Source organism: Cavia porcellus, unplaced genomic scaffold (assembly GCF_034190915.1).
Source record: "Cavia porcellus strain 051 isolate PalLab524CR breed Dunkin Hartley unplaced genomic scaffold, mCavPor4.1 scaffold_25, whole genome shotgun sequence".
Lineage (NCBI taxonomy): Eukaryota > Metazoa > Chordata > Mammalia > Rodentia > Caviidae > Cavia > Cavia porcellus.
Genome location: NW_026947508.1, coordinates 36,755,175 through 36,777,380, shown reverse-complemented (window position 1 = coordinate 36,777,380; position 22,206 = coordinate 36,755,175). Strand labels below are relative to the sequence as shown.

The following is a 22,206-nucleotide window of genomic DNA, read 5'->3' as shown; positions in this document are numbered from 1 at the left end:
CCATTCTCCGGCCGGATCACGTAACCGCAGCGGAGCGTCAGAGTGACTTGGTCTCATCATTTTCTAGTCCTGGCTTCCACTTCCATTCACAAGCCCCGTAAAACACATATTCCCAGAGTTGCGCCGCAGCGCCCCACTCTGGTAGTAGTGGGAGTGCTTGTCGGCCATGGTAGGCCTGTAACCTGTCGGGGTCCAAGGACCCCCAAAACACGTGCTCGGGTCCAAACCCCCTCCAAGCGCCGCCTTTCGGCTCGGCTCATAGTGGACTACGTTTCCCAGGGTGCAAAGCGGCGGGCCCTTGGTTCGGCGAGGGCCTTGGGCAGCGAGCCGCTCCGCCGCCTGTTCGGGGGCACTCAGGCTGGCGCGAGAACAAGGCCAAGGACCCGGAATGAGTTTCCACGTAGTTCCGCTGGGCCTTACTGGGCTGGGACGGGCCGGACCGGGCTTGAACAGGCGGGGTTGGGGACTTGAGCTGATGGTGCCGGGGACAGGCGCTTGGGTCAGCCCGCGCCTTGCCGAGGTCTCCGCCCCGTCCGGGCCAGGCCGGCTTGTCTGTCAGTCACTGGGGTGGAGGCAGCGGCAGTAGGGGGGCCACAGCCTGGCTGTGAGCAGAGCGCGCGGGCCAGGCCGAACGGAGGGGATCTACCACAGCCCTTCATCCTCACGGACTCTTCGCCCCAGACTCGCGAAGCTACAGTCCTGCGCTTCCCTGGATGCCTCCGTAACTCGCGAAGGGCTCTCTCCTCCGTGACCCCCCCAGCCCCGTGACCTCCTTGTAACACCCAAGAGCCCACCTAGACGAAGGTGTTGTCGGTACTGGCGGTCGACCCTGGGACTCCTCACGGGGCAGGCCCTCGGTTTCCCTCGTAGGCCTCCCTTCCCTATGACTTCCTCCTCACATATTCTAGGGATAGAGCCGTGACCTACCACCTAGACCCACGCCTGAGAGTTCTCACTGGCGCCTCCGTCCTCGGTGTCCTAAGTGGGTCTCCTAAGAGCTTCCCTTTTGGTCTCTGGCAAGCCCCCATCTCTAACCGAAGTGGGGAGGCCTCGGCAGCCATGCCTGCGCTGGGCACCCCGTCACCCCAGCACTCCCTGGGCACCCAAGCCGGAGTCTAGCAGGGAACCAGCAGCCAAGGGGCTGGAGCAGGAGTCAGATTGGGGCCCACCTCCCTGTGAGAAAGGGAGCAGAGATGGAGCGGCGGGAAGAGCAGTCGGGGGCTGCAGGGGCTGGAGCAGCACCAGCCCTGGACTTCACTGTGGAGAACGTGGAGAAGGTATGAGGGTTTTGGGTGGGCACTCCAGTGACGGAGCAAAACTTCTGGGGACTGACATTAATGCCGGAGCTCAGGCTTGGGCTAGGTGCCCGCTGGGCTGGTGCCTGCAGAGCACCTGGCATTGGCTGTCTCTGGGCGGGCAGGACAGCAGTGTTGCAGTGCCTAATGAGTTATTTTTGCCTTTCTTTTTAAACACAGGACTCCTGTGGACAGATACTTTAGGGTCTTGGGCTGTTCCCTTCGGGCGCTGATTATCTTAGACTTCTAGCTAGACTGGCTGTTGTTCAGCTCCATGGGAAATGCATGAGCTGTGCCAGAGAAAACTAGACACCTAGGAGACCTGCTAGTCACTCAGCCTCTTTCTCTACCCCCACCCATAAGGATGCTGAAGCATCCTGGACCTGACAGTGTTCAGTCAAGGGCTTACAAGATACCTCGAATTAAAACAACGAGTTATGTTTTCACTCTTCTTTGGAGAAAGGTCCTTCTTTTATTGTCTGGAAACCAAAACTCCTAGGCAGGAGAAACAGGGCTGGCTCCCTTTGTTTTGTGCTGGGCTCAAGGGTGCTGCTAGCAGTCTTACAGGACCCTTCCTTACCTATGTGCCCTCATAGTCCCTGCAGTAGCCCTCCCAGGCTCCTCTACTGTCCATACCATCTTTTCAGAACTGCTTCTCTGGTTCTATACTGAATTCAGCTCCCAGCAGCCTGGAATACAGGAATGCATGCCCCATGGGATGACTGGGAAGATGAGGCTACTTTGCTGGAAAGCAGGGAGTGATTGCAGATGTTCACTTATTATTCTTGAACTCTGTTTGTCATAGTGAATGGTGAGGATGCATCCTTTCTGCCTCCTTTGGCATCTCTGAGAGGCCAAATAAGGGACAGTTGGCCAAGCCTAGTTAGAGTCTTGTTTAGGAGTCAAGTTCCTGGCCTGACTCTCTTAACCCTTTGAGTTGGCCAGTGTTGGCATACTGGCATCTTGTTCTGTGTGCTACCAGGGAGATAAGCCATTATTTTCTTACTGCATGATATCCCATTAGATTTGGGTCCCTGGGGATTCTGCTGTCAGCCAGGCTAGGCATTTGCCAGGGTTGTAGCTATGGCCAGGGCTTCTCTAGATCAGCTGGTTTAACCCTCACATATGCTCTCGGGGGGGGGGGGGGGTGTGTTCTCATCCTCCGTTCCAGTATGTTTCTGCCCCAGGGCTGCCTGGCGTGAATCTTAGACCTGCTCAGATTTCACACTGACTTTGGTGCCACTGTCTGAAGTGACCCAAGAATGATTCTAAGGGAGCAAATGGTTTTGGAGTTGATATGAGCACTTGTGCCTGGGAGGATCAGGGCCTCTCAAGGTGTTCTATGCTCATCTGAAGCTTAGCTTCATGCCCTTGGAATGATTCCTTCTACCTAGGCCTTGCCCTCAAGTGCCTCGTCTTAAAGAGCTCAATCTCTTCTCTTTGCTTTCCTATGAGGATTCCCCTCTCTGAACCCATACTGTTTTGCTCTAAGGAAAAGGGAATATGTTAGAGCATAGGCAAACTCTAAGCTCTCAAGGTATCTACAAGAGTTTGGGCCCAGGAAATATTGAAGGAACCCAAGTTCCCCGTGTGTGCTCAGTATCCTAATTAGGGTATAGGAATAGTGTTGCAGAACCAAGTTCCTCTTTTTCTGGCCAGCACCTGCTCAGTCCAGTGTCTTTCCGCAGGCCCTGCACCAGTTGTACTACGACCCCAACATTGAGAACAAGAACCTGGCTCAGAAGTGGCTGATGCAGGCCCAGGTCTCCCCACAGGCCTGGCACTTCAGCTGGCAGCTGCTACAGCCTGACAAGGTGCCTGAGATCCAGTACTTTGGGGCCAGTGCCCTACACATCAAGATTTCTCGCTATTGGAGTGACATCCCCACTGATCAGTATGAAAGCCTCAAGGCACAGCTCTTCACTCAGATCACCCGCTTTGCCAGTGGCTCCAAGATAGTGCTGACTCGACTGTGTGTGGCGCTGGCCTCATTGGCCCTCAGCATGATGCCTGATGCCTGGCCATGTGCTGTGGCAGATATGGTACGACTCTTCCAGGCTGAGGACTCACCGGTGGATGGCCAGGGCCGCTGCTTAGCCCTGCTAGAGCTGCTAACAGTATTGCCCGAGGAGTTCCAAACCAGCCGCCTACCCCAGTACCGCAAAGGCCTGGTGCGTGCCAGCCTGGCAGTAGAGTGTGGGGCTGTCTTCCCACTGCTGGAACAGCTGCTACAACAGCCCAGCTCACCCAGCTGTGTGCGTCAGAAGGTGCTCAAGTGCTTCTCCAGCTGGGTGCAGCTGGAGGTGCCACTGCAGGACTGTGAGGCGCTCATTCAGGCTGCCTTCACTGCTCTACAGGACTCAGAGCTCTTTGACAGCAGTGTGGAGGCCATTGTCAATGCCATCTCGCAGCCTGATGCCCAGAGGTGAGCTACTATCCACCTGCCCAGAATGTGACAGCCTGTTTGTCCTGCCACACATCCACTTATCCATCTGTTTGGTAAACATTAATGACTTGCCTACTGCATACTTGGTCCTATGCTAGAAATCCAGCAAGGAATCAAATATAATCCAGCAAGGTTCAAAATATGGAACCTGTGCTCATGGTTAAGAGAATGAGACAGACATTAAACAACTAGTCGTCCAGCAAATTATTTAACTGAACTATTTGACTTTTTCTCTCATTCAGTCACTAAGTCCAGCCTGTACTGCTCCTGACCATATTGCATATGTATTCTTTTCAGATTCCGCTGCTACCGCCCTGTTCCAAGCTGTTGTCATCTCCCTCCCCACATTTCAGCAGAGCTTTCTTCCAGTCTTCTGTTTTACTCTTGTACCTTTCATTGTCCTAGCAGCTAGGGTGATTTTTTGAAAATGAGGATCTAATTTTTTTCTTTCTGATCAGAACCATTTAGTGGCTTCTCTCTGCATTGAGGACAAAGTTTAGAATTCTTAAGATGCTACCCAATGTGGCAATGCTGACTTCCTCCTGCCCCAGTCTCCCGAGTGCTGGGATTACAGGCGTGAGCCACCATGCCTGGCTTGCCTTTTAAAGTTTTAAATAAAACAAAGCATCTCATGTCATCCTTATTTCTTGCTACACTCTATCCAGTCTTTTCACTGTTTTTTCTACATATCCCCTACTCCTTCCAGCCCCTGAGCCTCTGCTTCAATGTCAATTTCACTTCCATAGCAAAATCTTCATGGTTTTTTGTTTTTTTTTTTTTTGGTACCAGGGATTGAATTTACAACCTCATGCTTGCCAGGTAGATGCTTAAGCTGCTGAGCTAAATCCCTGGCCCCATTCCTCACAATTTTTAAGACTAAATTTGGTCTTCTCTGTTGTGTTATCTTAGAACTCTTAGTATTTTTCATGTTTTTCCCTTCTTAATCCATAATATGGTTTCATTATAAATCTGTACATCGTCTCATTTGTACCTGGCACATGGTAACATTTGGTGATTTTTTTTAATGGATGAAAATAAAGAGTTGCTTGGTTGGGAGGGAAGGAGGTGAAGATTTGGAGAGAACAAGGAATGTTTCTAGCTTCTGAAACTATACAAGTGCCAAGACCTGAATTGGGCAACACCATAGTACATATATTCAAGGACCCAGAAGAAGGTGAATGTAGTGAAATGTTTGGCAAATTTTTGTTGAGGACCTAGTGTATTAGGCTCTGATTTGAGCACTGGGAAGACATAGCTGAATGCTTAAATTTCTGTGTGTCAGGAGCTAACAATCTGATGGGTATTTGAGTGGGCAAGTCTTATTAATGTAACGAAAGCTGATAGAGAAAGTAGGGGGCTCTAGGAGCCTCGAGGAGGCATTTAACCTTGTTTGAGGGCTGTAAAGGTTTCCCTGAGAAAGTGACACCAAGCTGTGTTGAAAGGTTGTATCAAACCAGGTGGAAGTGATGGAAATGGAGAGGATGCTCCAGATAGATGGAAGAATCACCAGGTATGATTAGACAGCAGGGTATAAGGACCATAGTTTAGGAGATTTAGGCCTAAATCATGTAGACTTTGTGGGCCAGGTTTGTTTGTGATCTTCATCCTGAGGATGATGTGAAGTTATTAAAGGATTTTTAAGCAGATAAAATAGCCTGCTCAGACTTTTGGTATAAGTTGTACTAGAAATGGCAAAACTAGAGATCTGACACTGACATTCCAGAGATAGGATTTTGGGAATCCTTGGCAGAGTTGAAAGATAAAATCACAGACTACAGTTGAAAGATAAAATACATGGAGGAGTGGCCAGTGGCTCAAGCTGCATTAGTTAGTTATGTCTGAGTTTAAATCCCAGATGGTCCACTTACTGAATCAGAGATCTTAGGTCAGCCACTTACCAGCCCCAGTTTCCTCATCAGTAAAATGGAGGTGATCACATCAAACACACAGAGTTACTGTAAAGGTTTAAATAGGATACCTAATATGCAAAGACCAACCACTGGTATTCAGTGAAGAATATATTGATTCCTTAAATAATGGAAGTTCTTTTGTGGCCTCTGCTAGGGGTGGAGGAGTTAGCAGCACTTACGTGTACATATAGATGATTCATATGATACATGTTTTATGTGTGTGCCTGTGTGGTTGTGTTCTCTCTTTCTACCATATGTGGTAAGTTTTTATTCTGGAATTTTCTGTATGTATGTGTGGTGCTGGGGATCAAACCCAAGGCCTCACATATGCTAAGCAAGTGTTCTACCACTAAGCTATATCCTTAGTCAATGTGTTCAGATTAACTTTATGAAGAAGGAGGAGGAAGGAGAAGAGGAGGAGGGAAATACACATAATTATTGTTAAACTCATTAAGCTGTTTTCTTTTAGAATTGGTGATAAGAAGTAGAACCTGAATAATGCTATAGACAGTAGGCCTTGTTAATCAGTGGCAGAAGCACACCCACATACATAGATAATGTGCTTAACCATTGTCTTTAAAAAAAATTTTTTTTTTTTTGTCTTTTTGAGACAGGGTCTCTCCATGCAGTTCAGGCTGGCCTTGAGCTCATTTTGTAGCCCAGGCTGGTCTCAAACTCACAACAATCCTCCTGCCCCAGTCTCCCGAGTGCTGGGATTACAGGCATGAGCCACCATGCCTGGCTTGCCTTTTAAAATTTTAAATGAAACAAAGCATTAGAGTTGCTTTAAAAAAAAAAAAAAGAATATTTTGGGCCAGGACTTAGCTCAGTAGTGTAAGTGCCTGCCTGGCAAGTACAAGGTCATGAGTTTGATCCCTGGTACAAAAAAAAAAAAAATGTATATATATATATATATATATATATATATATATATATATGTATGCATTCATAGATAGATAAGATAATATAGAGATTAAGAGAATGTCTGTAAAGTGTTCAGCATGGTTCCTATGTACTCCATAAGCTTTATTTGTTGCTATTTGGTATAATTGTTACATTGGCAGTTAATACATTTGCTTCCCAGATTTTCCAAGATTTACCAAGTCCCAGGTTAAGGCCTCTCTTGGCTGCGTGAAGCTCAAGTGCTAAGTGGGTTCAGACAGTTGGTGGCTAAGAGGAACTGATCAAAGCACATACCTGGGTGATATGAAATGTCCTTAGATACACTCAAGTTTACCCACCCAGCCCTATCTCAAGGGCTTTGGCAGGTAATTGATGCCCCTTCTCTTCTGAACGAATGAGAGAGCTAGGAGCCAGTGAGGGAACCCACAGTCTCTTGGGCGCCCATTGGCTGCAGCCCCTTGGTTGCTTAGCAACTCTTCCCATTTTTGCAGCTCAGCTCCCAGAGCTCTAATTGCATGTCTGGGCTGAGCTGTGTGTGAGTGGCAGCCAAGGAACCTCCAGCAGCCTTTCCCTGGCTGCTCAAGCTGACCAACAGGAGCCAAGCCTCTTGAACTCAACCTCAGTGATTGTTGTAAAAAAAAATCTTCCCAATCTTGTTCCACCAAACCTAGAAACCTCTGGGGCCCTGGGCTTGCTGTTTTGTCCACTCACAGTTCTCAGGTAGTAGGAAATCTCTGCAGGAGTTTTTCCTATAAATGAGCTGAACTTAGCCCAGAGTCAAAATTTGGGATTTCTTCTATCCAGTTTTGTTTCCTATGTGGACACCTTCAGTGTCTGATTCCTGAGTTATCTGAGCACTACCTGCCCTTGGTGACCTGACATTAGCCTTCTCTCCAGCTGAGCTTGCACTCTGGTCATCCTTTAGCTCCTCCACAGTTGTTGTTGCTTCCTAGCTCTCTCCTTTGAAACATACCTCTTTTTTTCCCTAAAGTATATTTTTAATCCTAGATCAGCTTTTCTCTGGGGAGAAAGGGTAAATTAGGCATTTAAAGACTCCTGTTCTTAGGATTGGACATATAAAGTGAGATCTGCATAGATTCTGTGTGGAAATTTCTTTTGGGGCACTAAAAGGGAAATACACATATAGAAGTTCATCCTAGACTCTGTTTTATCCTAGACCCTGTCTCTAAGTTGTTATTTGACCTTGTGTAATACTCTGAGTCTTTTTGGACTGTGTTGTCCTTGATTTATCCTATTATGAGGCTCAAATGAGACAAACTAAGAACCCTGACTGGATATCTGCTGTCTACAAGACCTTTCGCAGGTAGAAGGAGTCTTGGAATGTAATGGGGATGCTTTAGGGAAAAGAGAACTTCCTTCTAACTCTATCACAGCTACTGGGGAGCTTGTGGGACATAGCTTGACCCTGCCACTGCTCTTTGTGCCAGAGTCTGGCCTGAAGGTGTCCATTGTCTGGTGGTGCTGCCCGTGTCAGGGTCATGAGAGTGAAGCCATCCCAGCTGTCTCCAGGCGGCACCCTCTAGAGCTGTCTCTGAACTGGGAGTATCCTGGTATGGATGGCTTTTCTTACCAGAATGGAGATAGGAGAAGGACACCCACATCACTGAGTGGTTGTCTCTTAATCTTTCTCATTTTCCCACTTAAGATTATGAGGCTGCTGTCTAGAAATGTGCTTGGAGCAAGTTCAGATAGGATTCCTTTTGCATGCTTTAGCCTCTTTTTGCTTCATAGATTGCTGTGGTGACACTATGATTGACAGTATAGAGGGGTCCTAAGCATCTAATTACCTCAGAAAGTATGTGGCTTTCTCTGCTTAATCTGATCCCCACAGGATGGAATGGAGTTAACCTTCTCTGTCTCCTTTGTATTTTTTACTAAGCTTCCTCTGCTCCTCCCTTAGGCATCATTGTGCTTCAGGGCTCTTGACTTGGACTGTCTTCTTTTCTCTTTCATCACTTTTTCCCTGAGCAATTTTTATCTACTTCCATCCATAGGTTCAATTACCAGGTATGAGTTGATGACTATCATGTATGTGCCACTCCTGTGTGTATATTCTTACTCTTTTTCCTTCTCCTCCTTCTCTCTCTTTTTTTTTTTTTTGTACCGGGGATCGAACTCATGACCGTGCGCTTGCAAGGCAGGTGCTTATGCCACTGAGCTAGCCCTTCTTCTCTCTCTATCTCTATTTCTTTCTCTCTATTTCTGTCTGTCTTCTCTCATATTGACTCACATCCCTGTATGTGATAGGCAATTGCTGTACCACTGAGCCATACCAGTCCAGTGGACTTGAGGATTTTATATGCTATCTTTTTAAATACTTCTACCTGCATATCATGACTATACTGAATTTAACACCTATTACCTTAACACCTCCCGTTAAAGGTCTTATGTTGCTCACTTTTGTCCCTTCCAGGTTTCAGTAAGTAGTTCTACCCTTTACTATAGTTGGAATTGGTTGCCTCACAATTGAAGAGGCTCAAAGTCTGAAATCAAGGTGTCAGCAAGGCTGTGCACCTTCTGAAACCTATGGACACTCCTGTCTTGGTTTCTGGCGGGTCTGCTGACAACCTGGCATTTCTTGTGTTGCACTTGCATAACTGCAATCTCTACTTTTGTCCTCACTTGACATTCTCCTTGCATATCTCTGTTTTCACGATTGTCTTCTTACAAGAACACAGTCATATTGCATTGGAAGCTACTTTACTCCAGTATGACCTCACCTACACCCTTTTGCCAAGTAAGTTCACATTTTGAAACAGTGGAGGTTACAACTTGAAAGTATCATTTTTGGGGTGTGTAGTTTGAGGCAGGGTCTCAGTTTTAGTTCAGATTGGCCTACACTCACTAGTTTATGGCTGGCTTGAACTCATCTCAATCCTCTTGCCTCAGCCTACCAAATTCTAGGAATACAGCATGTGCCACCACACCTAACAACATATCTTTTTGATTGTCACACACTATAAGCTATAATGGTTATCTTCCTGGCACCTTGCTCCCCAAATAGATGTTACTCTCATTCATTCATCCTAACCTCCTTAAAAATCTTAACTCATTCTGACATGAACTATCAGTCTTAACTGGAAGACACAATTTAACCTATAATATTAATCTTCTCGTATTTCCTTCCCAGAGTTTCCTGGATGTCTGGGATCTATTGCTCATCCTAACATAAACAACATCAAAGCTACTGTGTATTGCCTGTCCCCTTTTTATTTACCCAGGATTTGATGAAAGATAGGAAGATTGTGCCTTTCTCTCATAGCAGTAGGAGTAGGACAGACAGCTCTGATGGGTCTTCTCATTTTATGCCCTAGGTACGTGAACACACTTCTGAAACTCATCCCGCTGGTACTGGGACTACAGGAACAACTGCGACAGGCAGTGCAGAATGGGGACATGGAGACTTCCCATGGCATCTGTCGCATCGCTGTGGCCCTGGGTGAAAACCATTCTCGGTAGGGAGTGGGGCAGCTGGTGGTGGGATAGCAAAGCCCTCTAATAGGTGGGGTATGAGACTCACCTTCAGGCAGTGGAATAACGTTACTATGTCTCTTCTTCCCCAGGGCCTTGCTGGACCAAGTAGAGCACTGGCAGAGTTTCCTGGCACTTGTCAACATGATCATGTTCTGCACTGGCATCCCTGGCCATTATCCTGTCAATGAGACCACTAGCTCCCTAACTCTCACCTTCTGGTACACACTGCAGGTGTGTCTGGGAGACTCTCAGTAGGACTGGGCCACCATGAAGAGGGTAGACGGTGGGCTTCCATGTCTGATGTATGGTGGTTAACTCTCTTCCTTGGCTCTCTCAGGATGACATTCTGTCCTTCGAGGCGGAGAAGCAGGCTGTGTACCAGCAGGTATACCGCCCTGTCTACTTCCAGCTGGTGGATGTGCTTTTGCACAAGGCCCAGTTTCCTTCTGATGAGGAATATGGATTCTGGTCCTCAGATGAGAAGGAGCAGTTCCGAATTTACAGGTGATAGTAGCAGGCCAACACTAATTATAAAGGGAGTTCTGTAATAACAAAAGCAATAAGAGAAAGGGCCCAAGCTAGGATTTCTAAATTCTGGGGCTCCTTTCTCTGGTCTTGAGGGATCTTTGCAGAGTTGTAAGGGTTTGGGGTGGGCTCTTGGGCTTGAGATCACAATCCAGGCAGTAAAAAGGCCTTCATCTGCTCTTCAGGGTGGACATCTCAGACACACTCATGTATGTCTATGAGATGTTGGGGGCCGAGCTGCTCAGCAACCTCTATGACAAGCTGGGCCGTGTGCTCACCAGCTCAGAAGAGCCTTATTCCTGGCAGGTACATCCCAAAGCTGATTCCCTCAGTTTCCTGACTTATTATACCCTCGTCTTCAGCTAAGCCCCTGGTATCCTCTTTCCCTAGCATACAGAGGCCCTCCTCTATGGCTTCCAATCCATCGCAGAGACCATCGATGTCAACTATTCTGATGTAGTGCCTGGGCTCATTGGTCTCATCCCACGGATCAGCATCAGCAATGTACAGCTGGCAGATACTGTCATGTTCACCATTGGTGAGACCGGGTGTACACCCATGACCACATTCCTAGAGCACAGCACCCATCTCTGCTGGGTCTTATCCAAAAAGAGACATATGCCACCATACATAACAATGCAGTCAACTGCAGGTCCTGGCAAGTCTTGGGGTCCTTCCTACTGTGTACTGAAACGCATTTCTTTTCTTTTTTTTTTTTGAAACGCATTTCAATGAGGCTAGTCCACCGTCAATGGAACAGCAATTCTGCACATCTGAGTGACTCTTTGTTGTTCCTCAGGTGTGAGGTTCATGTTTGCCATGCACAAGCATATTTGTCCATTATGTCCTCTGAACAAGTGCTCCTCTGCAATGGAGCTGCAACTTGAGCCTGCCAAGAGCCCAACTTGCCTCAGGCATGTGGTACATGGCCAGCCTAGCCTGCCTCAGAGATGCTTCCCTTTCTCTTCTTCCAGGAGCTCTGTCTGAATGGCTGGCTGACCACCCTGTTATGATCAACAGTGTCCTGCCCCTCGTGCTGCATGCCCTAGGCAATCCTGAGCTGTCTGTTTCTTCTGTGTCCACCCTCAAGAAGATCTGCCGAGAGTGCAAGTATGATTTGCCACCCTATGCTGCCAACATCGTAGCTGTCTCCCAGGTAAGGGACATTCTCAGTGATGATGGGCCTCAGGCTACCCTGCACTGTCCTAATAGCATGTTCCTTCTTTTATTCCTAGGATGTACTGATGAAACAGATCCACAAGGTATGGCCCAAAAATTTCTAGGGGTTTTCTCCAGGGTCTTACAGGAATCCATTAGGCCCCAAATCCAGTCTTCCTCCTTTGCACCTTATCTCTTATTCTCTCTTTTTGACTTTTTCCCCAAGAGCTTTGTTTTCCTTCCTCCACAACCAGATGTAGTTGTCTGTGTTTTCTGTCCCACAGACAAGCCAATGCATGTGGCTGATGCAGGCGCTGGGCTTTCTGCTGTCAGCCCTGCAGGTGGAGGAGATCCTGAAGAACCTGCACTCACTCATCTCACCCTATATCCAGCAGCTGGAGAAGCTGGCGGAGGAGACAGTGAGTGAGCTCTGGGGCCAGGAGCAGTGTTGGAAGTTGGGCTTCCTCTTGTGAGCTGTGGCTGCTGAGGGGTGGGGTTGGAACTGGCCTTTAGGACTGAGGCTAGGGGGCTGGGGATTTAGCTCAGTGGCATTAGCACCTGCCTTGCAAGCAGGTGGTCATGAGTTCGATCCCTGGTACCAATAAAAATGAAAAAAAGGACTGAGGCTAAGTGATCTGGGGACCAACCGGTAACCAGAAGATCTGAGCTTGCTTTGCTTCTCTCCATAGCCCAATCCCTCCAACAAGTTGGCCATTGTCCACATCTTGGGGCTCCTTTCCAACCTCTTTACAACACTGGACGTCAGTCATCATGAGGACGATCATGAAGGCCCTGAGCTCCGGAAGCTGCCAGTGCCACAGGGACCCAACCCTGTGGGTGACATTGTCTTTGCCATTGCTACTTCCCGCATGAGAATGTCATTTTTACTCCCCAACTCTATGGGTAATGTGGTCATTGCTCCCCTGGCCCCAAAGGGATAATGTATTTGGTCCTCTAACCCTAGGAATGACCTTATCATTTACCACCCCCCCCCAAGTGGTATGAAGCAGTATCGTGTTTCATTCAACCCTCTGAATGATACTTTTCTTGTCCCCAGCCCAACTGGAATGATGTCATTCATGTTTGTTTGCCCCTGAGGGATGGTGACATTATCCTTCAATCCTCAAGAGCTATTCTTACGGGTCTTTGTTCTAACCCCAACTCTACGGGGCCTTCTCTTTAACATTCACTGTGCCCTATAGACACTGAGAATGCTCACTTGCTCCACATGTAATGATTCTGACCTTTGAGTTACTGCAAGTCTAGAGGAAATACATGTAAACAGATTTCTGCAAATCTGTTAATAAGCTTGGGCACAGGAGTAACCCCTTACAAGCTATTTGGCCTGAGGTAAACCTCAGTTTCCCATTCGAACTATGAACCTCAGAATATCTGGCTTGCTCATCTTTTAGGACTGTGCAGATATGGTTTCGAGTGAGAATAGCTTACATATTGTAAAATTCTGTACAAACATGAGGGACTGCTTTGGCCATTGATTCTAGAACTCTGTCCAGGAATTCCCCTGGAGACAAGGAAGCCATGGCATCTTGACCTTGTAGTTCAACTCCCTGCCCCAGTTTCAGTTACCTTGGGCCAGTGTTGGCCCCAAACCAAATGTGGACCAGTGTTGTCAGAGCCCCTGCTTCTGTAGTGGTCATCCTCCTGCCATCTCTTACCTCACTGGCCCACAGTCTGATCTCTTCCTTCATAAACTGTCTGTATCTCTATATCCCTTGGGAGCTCCCATACCCCAGGCCTATTTGGGTGAGACAAAATCTCTGTTACTTTGGTTTTACTGAGCAGAAGTGGATAAGGAGTAGTGTTTGTTTCTTTCTTTTTTTATTGTTGAGACAGGGTCTCACTATGTATTTCAGGCTGGCCTTGAACTCGATATGTCACTGTGTAAGCCGGCTTTGAACTTGTGGTGATTCTCCTGCCCCAGCTGGCTGAGTGCTGGGATTATAGGTGTGCACCACCATGCTCAGTTTCATCAAAAGCTTACAAAGTTGGGCTGGGGATTTAGCTCAGCGGCATAAGCACCTGCCTTGCAAGCAGGCGGTCGTGAGTTCAATCCCTGGTACCGATAAAAAAAGTTAAAAAAAGTTAAAAAAAAAAAAAAAGCTTACAAAGTTGTCATAATATTATGAAGCACTCATGATGTCCCTGCTTTGCAGATTGAAGCTTGCTCTGAGGTAACCCCTGGAATTCAGGATATTCTTCCCTTTTATCCCTGAAGGTTTCAGCAAACTACTCTTTCCCCAGGGGTACCCTGCATTGAGTCCTCAATATGAAGTTGGGGAAAATGGTTTGAACTCCTTGTTTTTTGTCTACCACCAGGTCCCTCTCAGGTGGGAGGCAGTGGTGGTGGGGCACCTCACTTCTCCCTGTGTCTTCAGGTGGTGGTGGTACTGCAGCAGGTCTTCCAGCTTATCCAGAAGGTGCTGAGCAAGTGGTTGAACGATGCCCAGGTGGTTGAGGTGAGCCCTGACCCTTGCTCTCTGCTCCCATGGTGACTGCTGAGGTAGAGCAGGGATAAAATTTGCTGCCCACTTGGGCTTGCTTGTTCCTGTCTCGAGGAGACAGGATAGGGAAATCTCGCCCCACCAATTCAAGGAATCTCTGTTCAACTTCGTGCCCCAGTCTAGAATCCTCTGGTATTCCAAGAGATTTTCAGTGAAAGGACTATGATGTTAGGACTGAGTGGTAGCCAGGCATCTGCTGCAGCATCAGAGACCTGCCTTTGGTGCTTTTTCAATTCTAGTTTTTGTTGGTGCTCCCTGAAAGGAAATGGTGGAGATGTAAGTAACAGGAGTTAAGTGACAAAGGTACAGCCTGTGTCCCTTGTGCCCCTCTATAGAGGGACTTTTTGACCCCTGCCTTTCGGGGTGAAGGTCAGATTGTTTGCCCTTGGTCTGTAGGGCTCAGCCAGACTTCTAGATCAGGATCCTTTCTTAAGCCCCTTTTGTTCCAGGCATTTGTGACCTGCCGACCAGGTCAGAAGCCAAGGGACCAGGGTCCTTTTACTTTCTTCCTAGGCGGTATGCGCTATCTTTGAGAAATCTGTAAAGACACTGCTGGATGACTTTGCCCCCATGGTGCCACAGCTGTGCGAAATGCTGGGTCGGATGTACAGCACTATCCCCCAGGCCTCTGCTCTTGACCTCACTCGACAGGTGAGCCTTTTGGCTTGGACAGCCAGTATTCTAGAGTCCTCCTAGTGAGAGATCTGATCCTGGGTGGAGGTCTGTGAGACAGCTTCTGTGGTTGGGGTCCCCTCCTGTGTTCTAGGAATGTTGACCTGACCTGGTGACATGGGCCTTTGCTGAGCAGCATTCCTTGCTTTGTTGTAGCTGGTCCACATTTTTGCTCATGAGCCTGCCCACTTTCCCCCGATTGAGGCCCTCTTCCTGCTCGTCACCTCCGTCACACTCACTCTCTTCCAGCAAGGTAGGTTCTGACCAGGGTCTCTGCTGCTGCCGCCACTGCCACTGCCTCTGCTTCCCTGACTGGGGAGTCAAAGCTACTCACTCTGTTCTCCTTTGTCCCCTGAATCAAACATGAGACTTGGGAAACTTGTGGGATGAAGTATAGCACAATTGCCACCTAACAAATAGTTGACACTTTAGGTTGAAGTGATGCCTTCTACTGGCCTATTAGGCTCAGGCCAGCCAGGATATGGGGGAAAGTGGGGATGAGCCTCTTTGGGGCTTTGGGCACTAGAATGACTTCTTTCCTCTGGGATATAATAAAAAGTGGGAAGCACATGGACTGTCAAGTCTAGAGTCTAAACTCATTCACCACCAACTAGGTGTGTGACCTTGGGCAAGTCACTTACCTTTGCTGAGCCTCATTTCCAAACCTGTGAAATGCAGTTATTACACACTTGATAGGGTTGTTATAGATACTCAGGTTGCTCCCTGTGGGGCCCTGGCTTGGGGTTTTTGCAAATGAAGTACTCAGAGTGCTGGGAGCACATTGCTCACCACCCCAATCAGAATTTATTCCTTTTACCTAGGTGTGGTGCACATGCCTATAATCCCAGCACTCAGGAGGCAGGAAGATTCAGAGTTCAAGGCTAGCCTGGACTGCTTAGTGAGATGACCTCTCAAAAAACCAAAAGAAGAAAAACTCTAGATCCAAAGCCTAGTACCTTTGGTGATGGTCCAAGCCACCACTCCCTGTGGCCCTCTGCTTTAGGTGAAGAGGTGGGAGCAGGCCTCTAGCCTTTGCTTACTGTCTAATCCAGGCTTCTTACCTGGGAAAGTGACAGCGCTGCTCCACCAGCCTTATGAGTCTTGTTTGGATTTGTGGCCCCATGTTTGAGACCCATCAGGGATCTCGGCTGGAGCCCAGAGTACTGTCTGCTCATATCCTCAGTCTGGTCCTGCTGGCCTGACCTCTCTTTCTGTGGGCAATGATGGGGTATGTTCAAACTGGGGAGAATACTGAGCCAAAAACTCAAGCGTTTCAACTTCACCTTTCCTTTCCTTGTACTGCCTCTAAGACAGTTCCCATGATGGCTGTATTCATTCCTCAGTTGGCCCACTCCTCCTCACCCTCCGTGGCCTGTGCTTCAGGTTAGGGTCTCAGCTGAATTACCTCAACAGCCTTCTGCCTTCACATCTGTCCTCCTCTCCAATTTATTTTGCATAAAGCAATCATAATGTTCTTAATAAAACACAAATCTGAGCATATTTTTCTCCCTGGCTTAAAGTCTTTAATTATGCCTTCAGGTTATTGTCCCATTCCCACCTATATGACAAAGCTCAGGTGTACCTCTGATGTCTTCCCCTGCCAGTAACCTTTTGATTGCAGAATTCATAGCACATTACCTCTTTACTTGCCATGTCCTATTTAAATCTGTGCCTTCTCCTCAGTCTGGACTGCCCTCCACTTACCCTTTACTGGAAGAACTCTTACTCCTTCATGCTTTGGAAGGAAGACTGCCTCAGTCCTTAGAAAAGCACCTCTGAGGCAGAGTTCGGTGCTTTTAATGCTATGCCAAAACTACATCATATATTCCCTGCTGATACAGCACCAGCCACACACAACAGCAGTCATATCTGTCTCTCTTCATAGACTGAACATCTCAAGGTCAAGGTTGAATTTCCTTTCTCTGTATCCCGAGTGTTCATAATGAGGCTAGTGAACAGCAGAACTCAAGTGCTGTTAAATAAAGGAATATGAAGGCTCCCTGCCCATGGAACCTTTCTTCCTCCATGTTTGACCCACCTCAAGGGAGGCCACTTGATCACTGAACCCACTGTTATGAAGTAGGACCCAGGCATGGAACACTTTGGGCCTTTCTGGGACTTGAGCAACTCAGGGTTCAGGGATGAGAGGGACAAGCTTTATTACTGGCTCCTAGTACATTAGAGAAAGAAACAGGGAAGAGATTGTTATCTTTGTTAAGAGGGGAAACTGAGTGTTTGTGGCTTGCGCAAGATCACACAGCTACTTAGTGGTATCTCAGGGAGATGTATTTGCACCCCTTCATCCTGTGAGTAGAGAAGCCTGGGCATGCCTCGTTCTTGCCATGAGTTAGCAGAACTGGAGGTGGAGGTTTCCAACATCACATTGATTGGGGCTGTTGATTGTCTTACTGGGCAGAATGGCCCCCATCCCTATTATGCCATCCCAGTGCTTAGGCTTCCTTGTTTCTGCCTTCCCTCTAGATTATGGGGTGAGACCTGGACAGGTTTCCCTCTTTCTTGGCATTTCCAGGTGTTGGAAGCTGGTCCTCAGCCTTGAGCTTGGCTCTCTGAGAGGTCTCTGTCCTTAATGGAGGGAACTTTGCTTGCATAGGGCTCTCATTTTGAGCCCTATGATGCTGTATATTTCCCTGAGCCCTGCCAGCAACTTGCCTGGCCAGCCCTGTAGCACACAGCACTCAGATATATTCCTACCCAAAAGGAATCCTTTGATTTAAGTGGGCCAAATACAATCGTTTTCTCTGGGCAAGCCAAGAGCCCTAAAGCCATTGAAGTGAGAGGCACTTAGTAAGGCCCTGATGCCCTAGACCATGTGGTTTCAGATGGAGGTGTCGAAGACCCACACAACCAGTCCTGCTATCCTCTTCCATGGCTGTGATGGGGAGGTATACACTAAGAAGCAGTGTAGGGTTATTCCAGCCTGTCAGAAGCCACAGTGAGTGTGGGGACTGTTTCTTTAGCTATGTGGAATTCACAATAGCTCAAGCACCAAGGGATGGGGGGCTGGCCTGAGGAGGAGTGGGAGTAGGTGGAAGGCCCCTTGGGGGGAGCTGGGGCAGGCCCGTCCTTCACTTTGCCGTCTCTTTTTGTTGGGCTTTTCCCAGTTCATGGTTTTTGTATGTTTTGTTTCTTTATCTTGCTTCCTGCTGCTCATGTGCCCCCACGCTGTCTCCCTGCAGGCTCTCAGTCCCACATAACTATATGAGGTTGAGTTGCTGTTTGTATGATTTTTCTTAAGTTCCATCTTTATTATATTTTAGGGCCCAGGGATCATCCTGATATTGTTGATTCATTTATGCAACTCCTGGCACAGGTGTGTTTTAGTTTTATTCATTCACGTTCTGTTCTCTCTCTTTCTCTTTCTCTTATGTTGAAATTCAATTTAAGCCTATTTTTAGCTTTCTGTTGACAAATTTTTTTTTCTGTTCAGTTGAATAGAGTTTCTTCATCTGTTTCCGTGGAAGTTGACAACCCAACATCCTCCTTTAGTGCCCCTTTGCCTCAACTAGTTCAGTTTCCTATAAAGACCAGGGAGAGGCTGGTCCAGAGGGCGGGGGCTGGGCTGGCCTGGAGGGAGTGGGATGGGGGACAGTGACTGTGTCCAGCAGTTGCTGTGTAGCTGGCTTACCCAGGACATTGAGGGCAGGGCTGGAGTTCAAGAGCCTGGGCTTCTCTGTCCCCGTGCTCCTGCCGGGAACTGCCCGCCTCCTTGTTCCCAGTCTGCTCTTGAGAGATGGGCTGGGAGAAGCTCCAAAAGAAGGGTCTACAGGTGAATGTGCATGGTGGAGCCCAGCTCGGCTGATGGAGAGGTTGCGCTGCTACTGGGCAGTGGTTGCAGCCTCCACTGTGAGACTACATTAGGATATGTTTGTGTCTGTGTGTGTCTAAGTGTGTTACATCTTACTTTGTATGTTTTGATTTGGGTTTAGGAAAGGAACAGAAATCACCTGTTGTAAGTAGTTGGGTATTAAATGTGAAATTGAAGCGTGAGTAGATGTTTTGATGCATGTTGTACACTGATGTATGTTGTGTGTTTTGTGTTGTCATTGTGTGAGGCATTGATGAGTGTTGAGGATGGATGTGTGTCGCAGATGTGTGTGGGGACTATGAAATTGTGTTTTTAACAGATGATAGGATTCTACGTTTTGGTGTTGATGCCTCTAGATTAGAGTGAGTAGCTCGGCAGATATGTATATTGGGCTGTGAGAGCATGAGTTAGTGTGATGAAGGGTTCTCTATGGGTTGGGGAGATCCTGTGAGTTGGGATAAATGAAATGTTTTTCTGCTTAATCATTCCATGATATTTATTACGTAATATATGCTTGGTGTTCTGCTAGACCCTGAAGATAAAGTGGTTGTTTCTGTCCTGCAACTTACAGTCTAGCTGGAGGTGGGTGGGAAGAATGAGGAATAGGGAGTACTCTGGGCCTGAATGGAAATGTTTGTGGGTATCTGCAAGGTTGTATCTTTGGTGGAGAGGGTATTTGTGTATTTGCGAGTGTGTTGGGAGAGTGTACATGTGCTGGGGGACACAGGTGTAGACAAACTGGGTGTGGATAGTTTGGGATGTGGGCGAGTTTGGGTGTGTGATTGTGTAGTGGGGATGTGTTGCAGGTGTGGGAAAGTGTGTATGTAAGGGGTATGATAGCAGCTTGTGAACAGAGCATTTCCAGAGAGGGTGCATGTCAGGGTGTGTGCACAATAATAAACATGGATGTAGAAGGTATGTGAGGGGTTGTAGGGTGGGGGCCTGTGTGGTGTAAGCTGGCGGCATTGCTGGGGAACAGCAGTGTTTGAGAACTGCTGGAGCAGTGTCAACCATCTCCTGACTGAGGATGTGCCAGTCATGTCCTGGTACAACTTGTCCTGGTATTTTTACTCTATTCCTCCTCCTTCAGTGGCAGCACTGGCCCCTAGTAGGAGGTGGGTATGGTGGGTATGGCTGAGAAGGCCCTGTACACAGGGTATCCTGGGCAAAAGATGGGGCTGCAGGACGCAGGAGGGGGCCTGTTGAACTGGGGGCTCCATGTCCAGCTGCTGTTTCTTTTTCTTGCTGCCTTGTTCACGAGCCCAGAGGCCTCGATTTCCTCTGTGAATCAAAGTAAAAGTCACTATTGGCAGGAGGACTGGCCCTGATTGAGGAGAGAACTGAAGGTGTTTGCTCAAAGAGTGACTTGGGACTCACATTTTCTACACTGTGATCCCCACCCCTAACCTAAGTCGGGCACACCTATCCATTCATGTACACATACATGCATATAGCATCCTTAGGCTGCTCCTTCCCTGGCCAAATGAATTCTGGGGTGGTCAGGGTCCCCCAGAGATGTCTGAATGGCAGACTCTGCCTGTGATATGTGATGTTAGGAGATGAGGTGGCAGGTGAATGGGGGAGATGATCTCTAGAGCTGGCTGGAGCTGGGCTTACCAGCTCCACCTCCCACAGGCTCTGAAGCGGAAGCCAGATTTGTTCCTGTGTGAACGACTGGATGTCAAAGCTGTGTTCCAGTGTGGTAAGTGGGACCAGGGGGACAAGTGGGCTAGGACTCCCCTGGGAGGCTCTTTGGGTCCCATCTGATCTGTCTCTACCTCTCCTACAGCTGTGCTGGCCCTCAAGTTCCCCGAGGCACCTACTGTCAAGGCCTCCTGTGGCTTCTTTGTGAGTCTTATGCAGATCTCTATCCCCCTGCCCTATCCTGCCCTGCCCTGCCCAGAACTTCAGAGGGTAGGGTGTAGTGCCCAGGTGTCATCCTTAGGGAGAGGTGGGAAGGAGCTGGGGCTGACAGCTTCTCCATCCCCTGCAGACAGAGCTGTTGCCTCGGTGTGGGGAAGTAGAGTCCGTGGGCAAGGTGGTACAAGAGGATGGTCGTATGCTGCTCATAGCAGTGCTGGAGGTGAGCTGGAGCAAGATGGGTGTTGCTGGGGATGGGAGGCCCTTGCTGCTGAGGGAGCTGGCTTTCTGGGAGGCTTGAGCCTTTGGGTGCCTAAGCTCTTGGATTTTATAACTTCCTCAATTAAATAGCAGGATATTAGGGTTGCTCTGAGGATCAGCTGGCACTCAGAAAGCATTGCTCACTTGTATAGTTCAGGTACAGAACTGTCCCAGAGAGCCTGGGGCATGGTTAGGCGTCCTTGATGCAGAAGGGGCAAGGCCTTGGTGTACTAAGAGGCACTCTCCCTCAAGGCCATTGGGGGCCAGGCCTCCCGAAGCCTCATGGACTGCTTTGCTGACATCCTCTTCGCCCTGAACAAACACTGCTTCAGTCTCCTGAGCATGTGGATCAAGGAGGCATTACAACCACCTGGTTTTCCCTCTGCCCGCCTCAGCCCTGAACAGAAGGATACCTTTAGTCAGCAGATCCTTCGGTGAGCAGGGCTGGGCCGGGCCTGGGGGCTGTGGTAGGAAAGAGGTGGAAGTTGGTGGATGATGCTAACCTCTTTTCGCTTCTCTCCTTCAGTGAGCGAATGAACAAGAGGCGGGTGAAGGAGATGGTGAAGGAGTTCACACTTTTGTGTCGGGGGCTACATGGCACAGATTACACAGCTGACTACTGAGGGGCATCCCGTCCCACACCTACTCTCTTCATCATTTCCTATCCACAAAGAGTAAAACCTGGACCCTCACTACGGCCTCTTGTTTCCTTTCTGCTGCTACTATCCCCTAACTGAAAGACTAGGTCCAGAAGCCTGGGGAAAGGATGGGAGGACAGGGCTGGGGATTTAGCTCAGTGGCATAAGCGCCTGCGTGGTGAGCGTGAAAAAAAAAAAAGGATGCTTGGACCTAGGCCTTGGTCAAGAATGGAGGGGATACCCTCTACTTCCTGGGCTGGGAGAAGAACTGCTATAGCTGAGCTGCCTACACTGGAGCCATTTAGAATTTTGCCATTGCCCTTGGGATGGGAGAAAGGATAGGTGGCTGCAGTAGCATTAGCAGTCTCCTGCCCCTGTCAAATTAATCTCAGCATGCGTACCTGTTTACATTGAATCAAGAGAGTTGAGTATTAGTCCTGAGCTCTGTCCTAAAAATAAAGGCTGTCTCGTCGAAAGCTACCAAGCTAATTAGAAGTGGGGAGGAGAGTCTGCATGGAGGAGGGTTTGCTTTTGATGGGAAAAGGAGACATCCTAAACACAGGATGGGGTGTTTAGCTGGGTCCAGCTGGGAGGAAAAAACGACTGAGGCTTTGTGTTCCAGGATGGGTGTCTGATGTGGGGTTTTAAAGCACCCAAACATGCACGTGACTGAGGAAGACTATAAGAAGTACCTG

General features: G+C 48.3%; 1 protein-coding gene across 5 annotated transcripts; it reads left to right on the top strand.

Moving 5' to 3' along the window:
- The first annotated feature begins 401 nt into the window (after positions 1 to 401).
- Positions 402 to 21,565, top strand: Ipo13 (importin 13). Of its 5 annotated transcripts, none has more exons than XM_063236285.1 (20): positions 409 to 1,277; positions 2,984 to 3,720; positions 9,890 to 10,030; positions 10,139 to 10,280; positions 10,387 to 10,553; positions 10,760 to 10,880; positions 10,965 to 11,112; positions 11,549 to 11,730; positions 11,810 to 11,836; positions 12,017 to 12,151; positions 12,422 to 12,635; positions 14,070 to 14,209; positions 14,768 to 14,905; positions 15,083 to 15,179; positions 18,205 to 18,257; positions 20,388 to 20,454; positions 20,542 to 20,600; positions 20,746 to 20,835; positions 21,126 to 21,307; positions 21,400 to 21,565. In XM_063236285.1, the coding sequence occupies exons 1-20, from the start codon at positions 1,194 to 1,196 to the stop codon at positions 21,494 to 21,496; spliced, it is 3,021 nt and encodes a 1,006-aa protein (XP_063092355.1). In that variant the 5' UTR covers positions 409 to 1,193; the 3' UTR covers positions 21,497 to 21,565. The 5 variants fall into 5 exon arrangements, 4 of the variants coding, with proteins under 4 accessions (XP_063092356.1, XP_063092357.1, XP_063092355.1 ...); XM_003461879.5 differs by having other exon boundaries at positions 413 to 1,277; positions 12,422 to 12,565; positions 14,129 to 14,209; XM_063236286.1 differs by lacking the exon at positions 21,126 to 21,307 and having other exon boundaries at positions 404 to 1,277.
- Positions 21,566 to 22,206: the final 641 nt, after the last annotated feature.

Coding starts and splice junctions, on each gene's coding strand:
- Ipo13 (XM_063236285.1), top strand. CDS start 1,194: ATGGAGCGGCGGGAAGAGCAGTCGGGGGCTGCAGGGGCTGGAGCAGCA. Junction 11,731..11,809: donor ACATCGTAGCTGTCTCCCAG/GTAAGGGACATT, acceptor TTTTATTCCTAG/GATGTACTGATGAAACAGAT. Junction 12,636..14,069: donor TTTACTCCCCAACTCTATGG/GTAATGTGGTCA, acceptor GTCTACCACCAG/GTCCCTCTCAGGTGGGAGGC.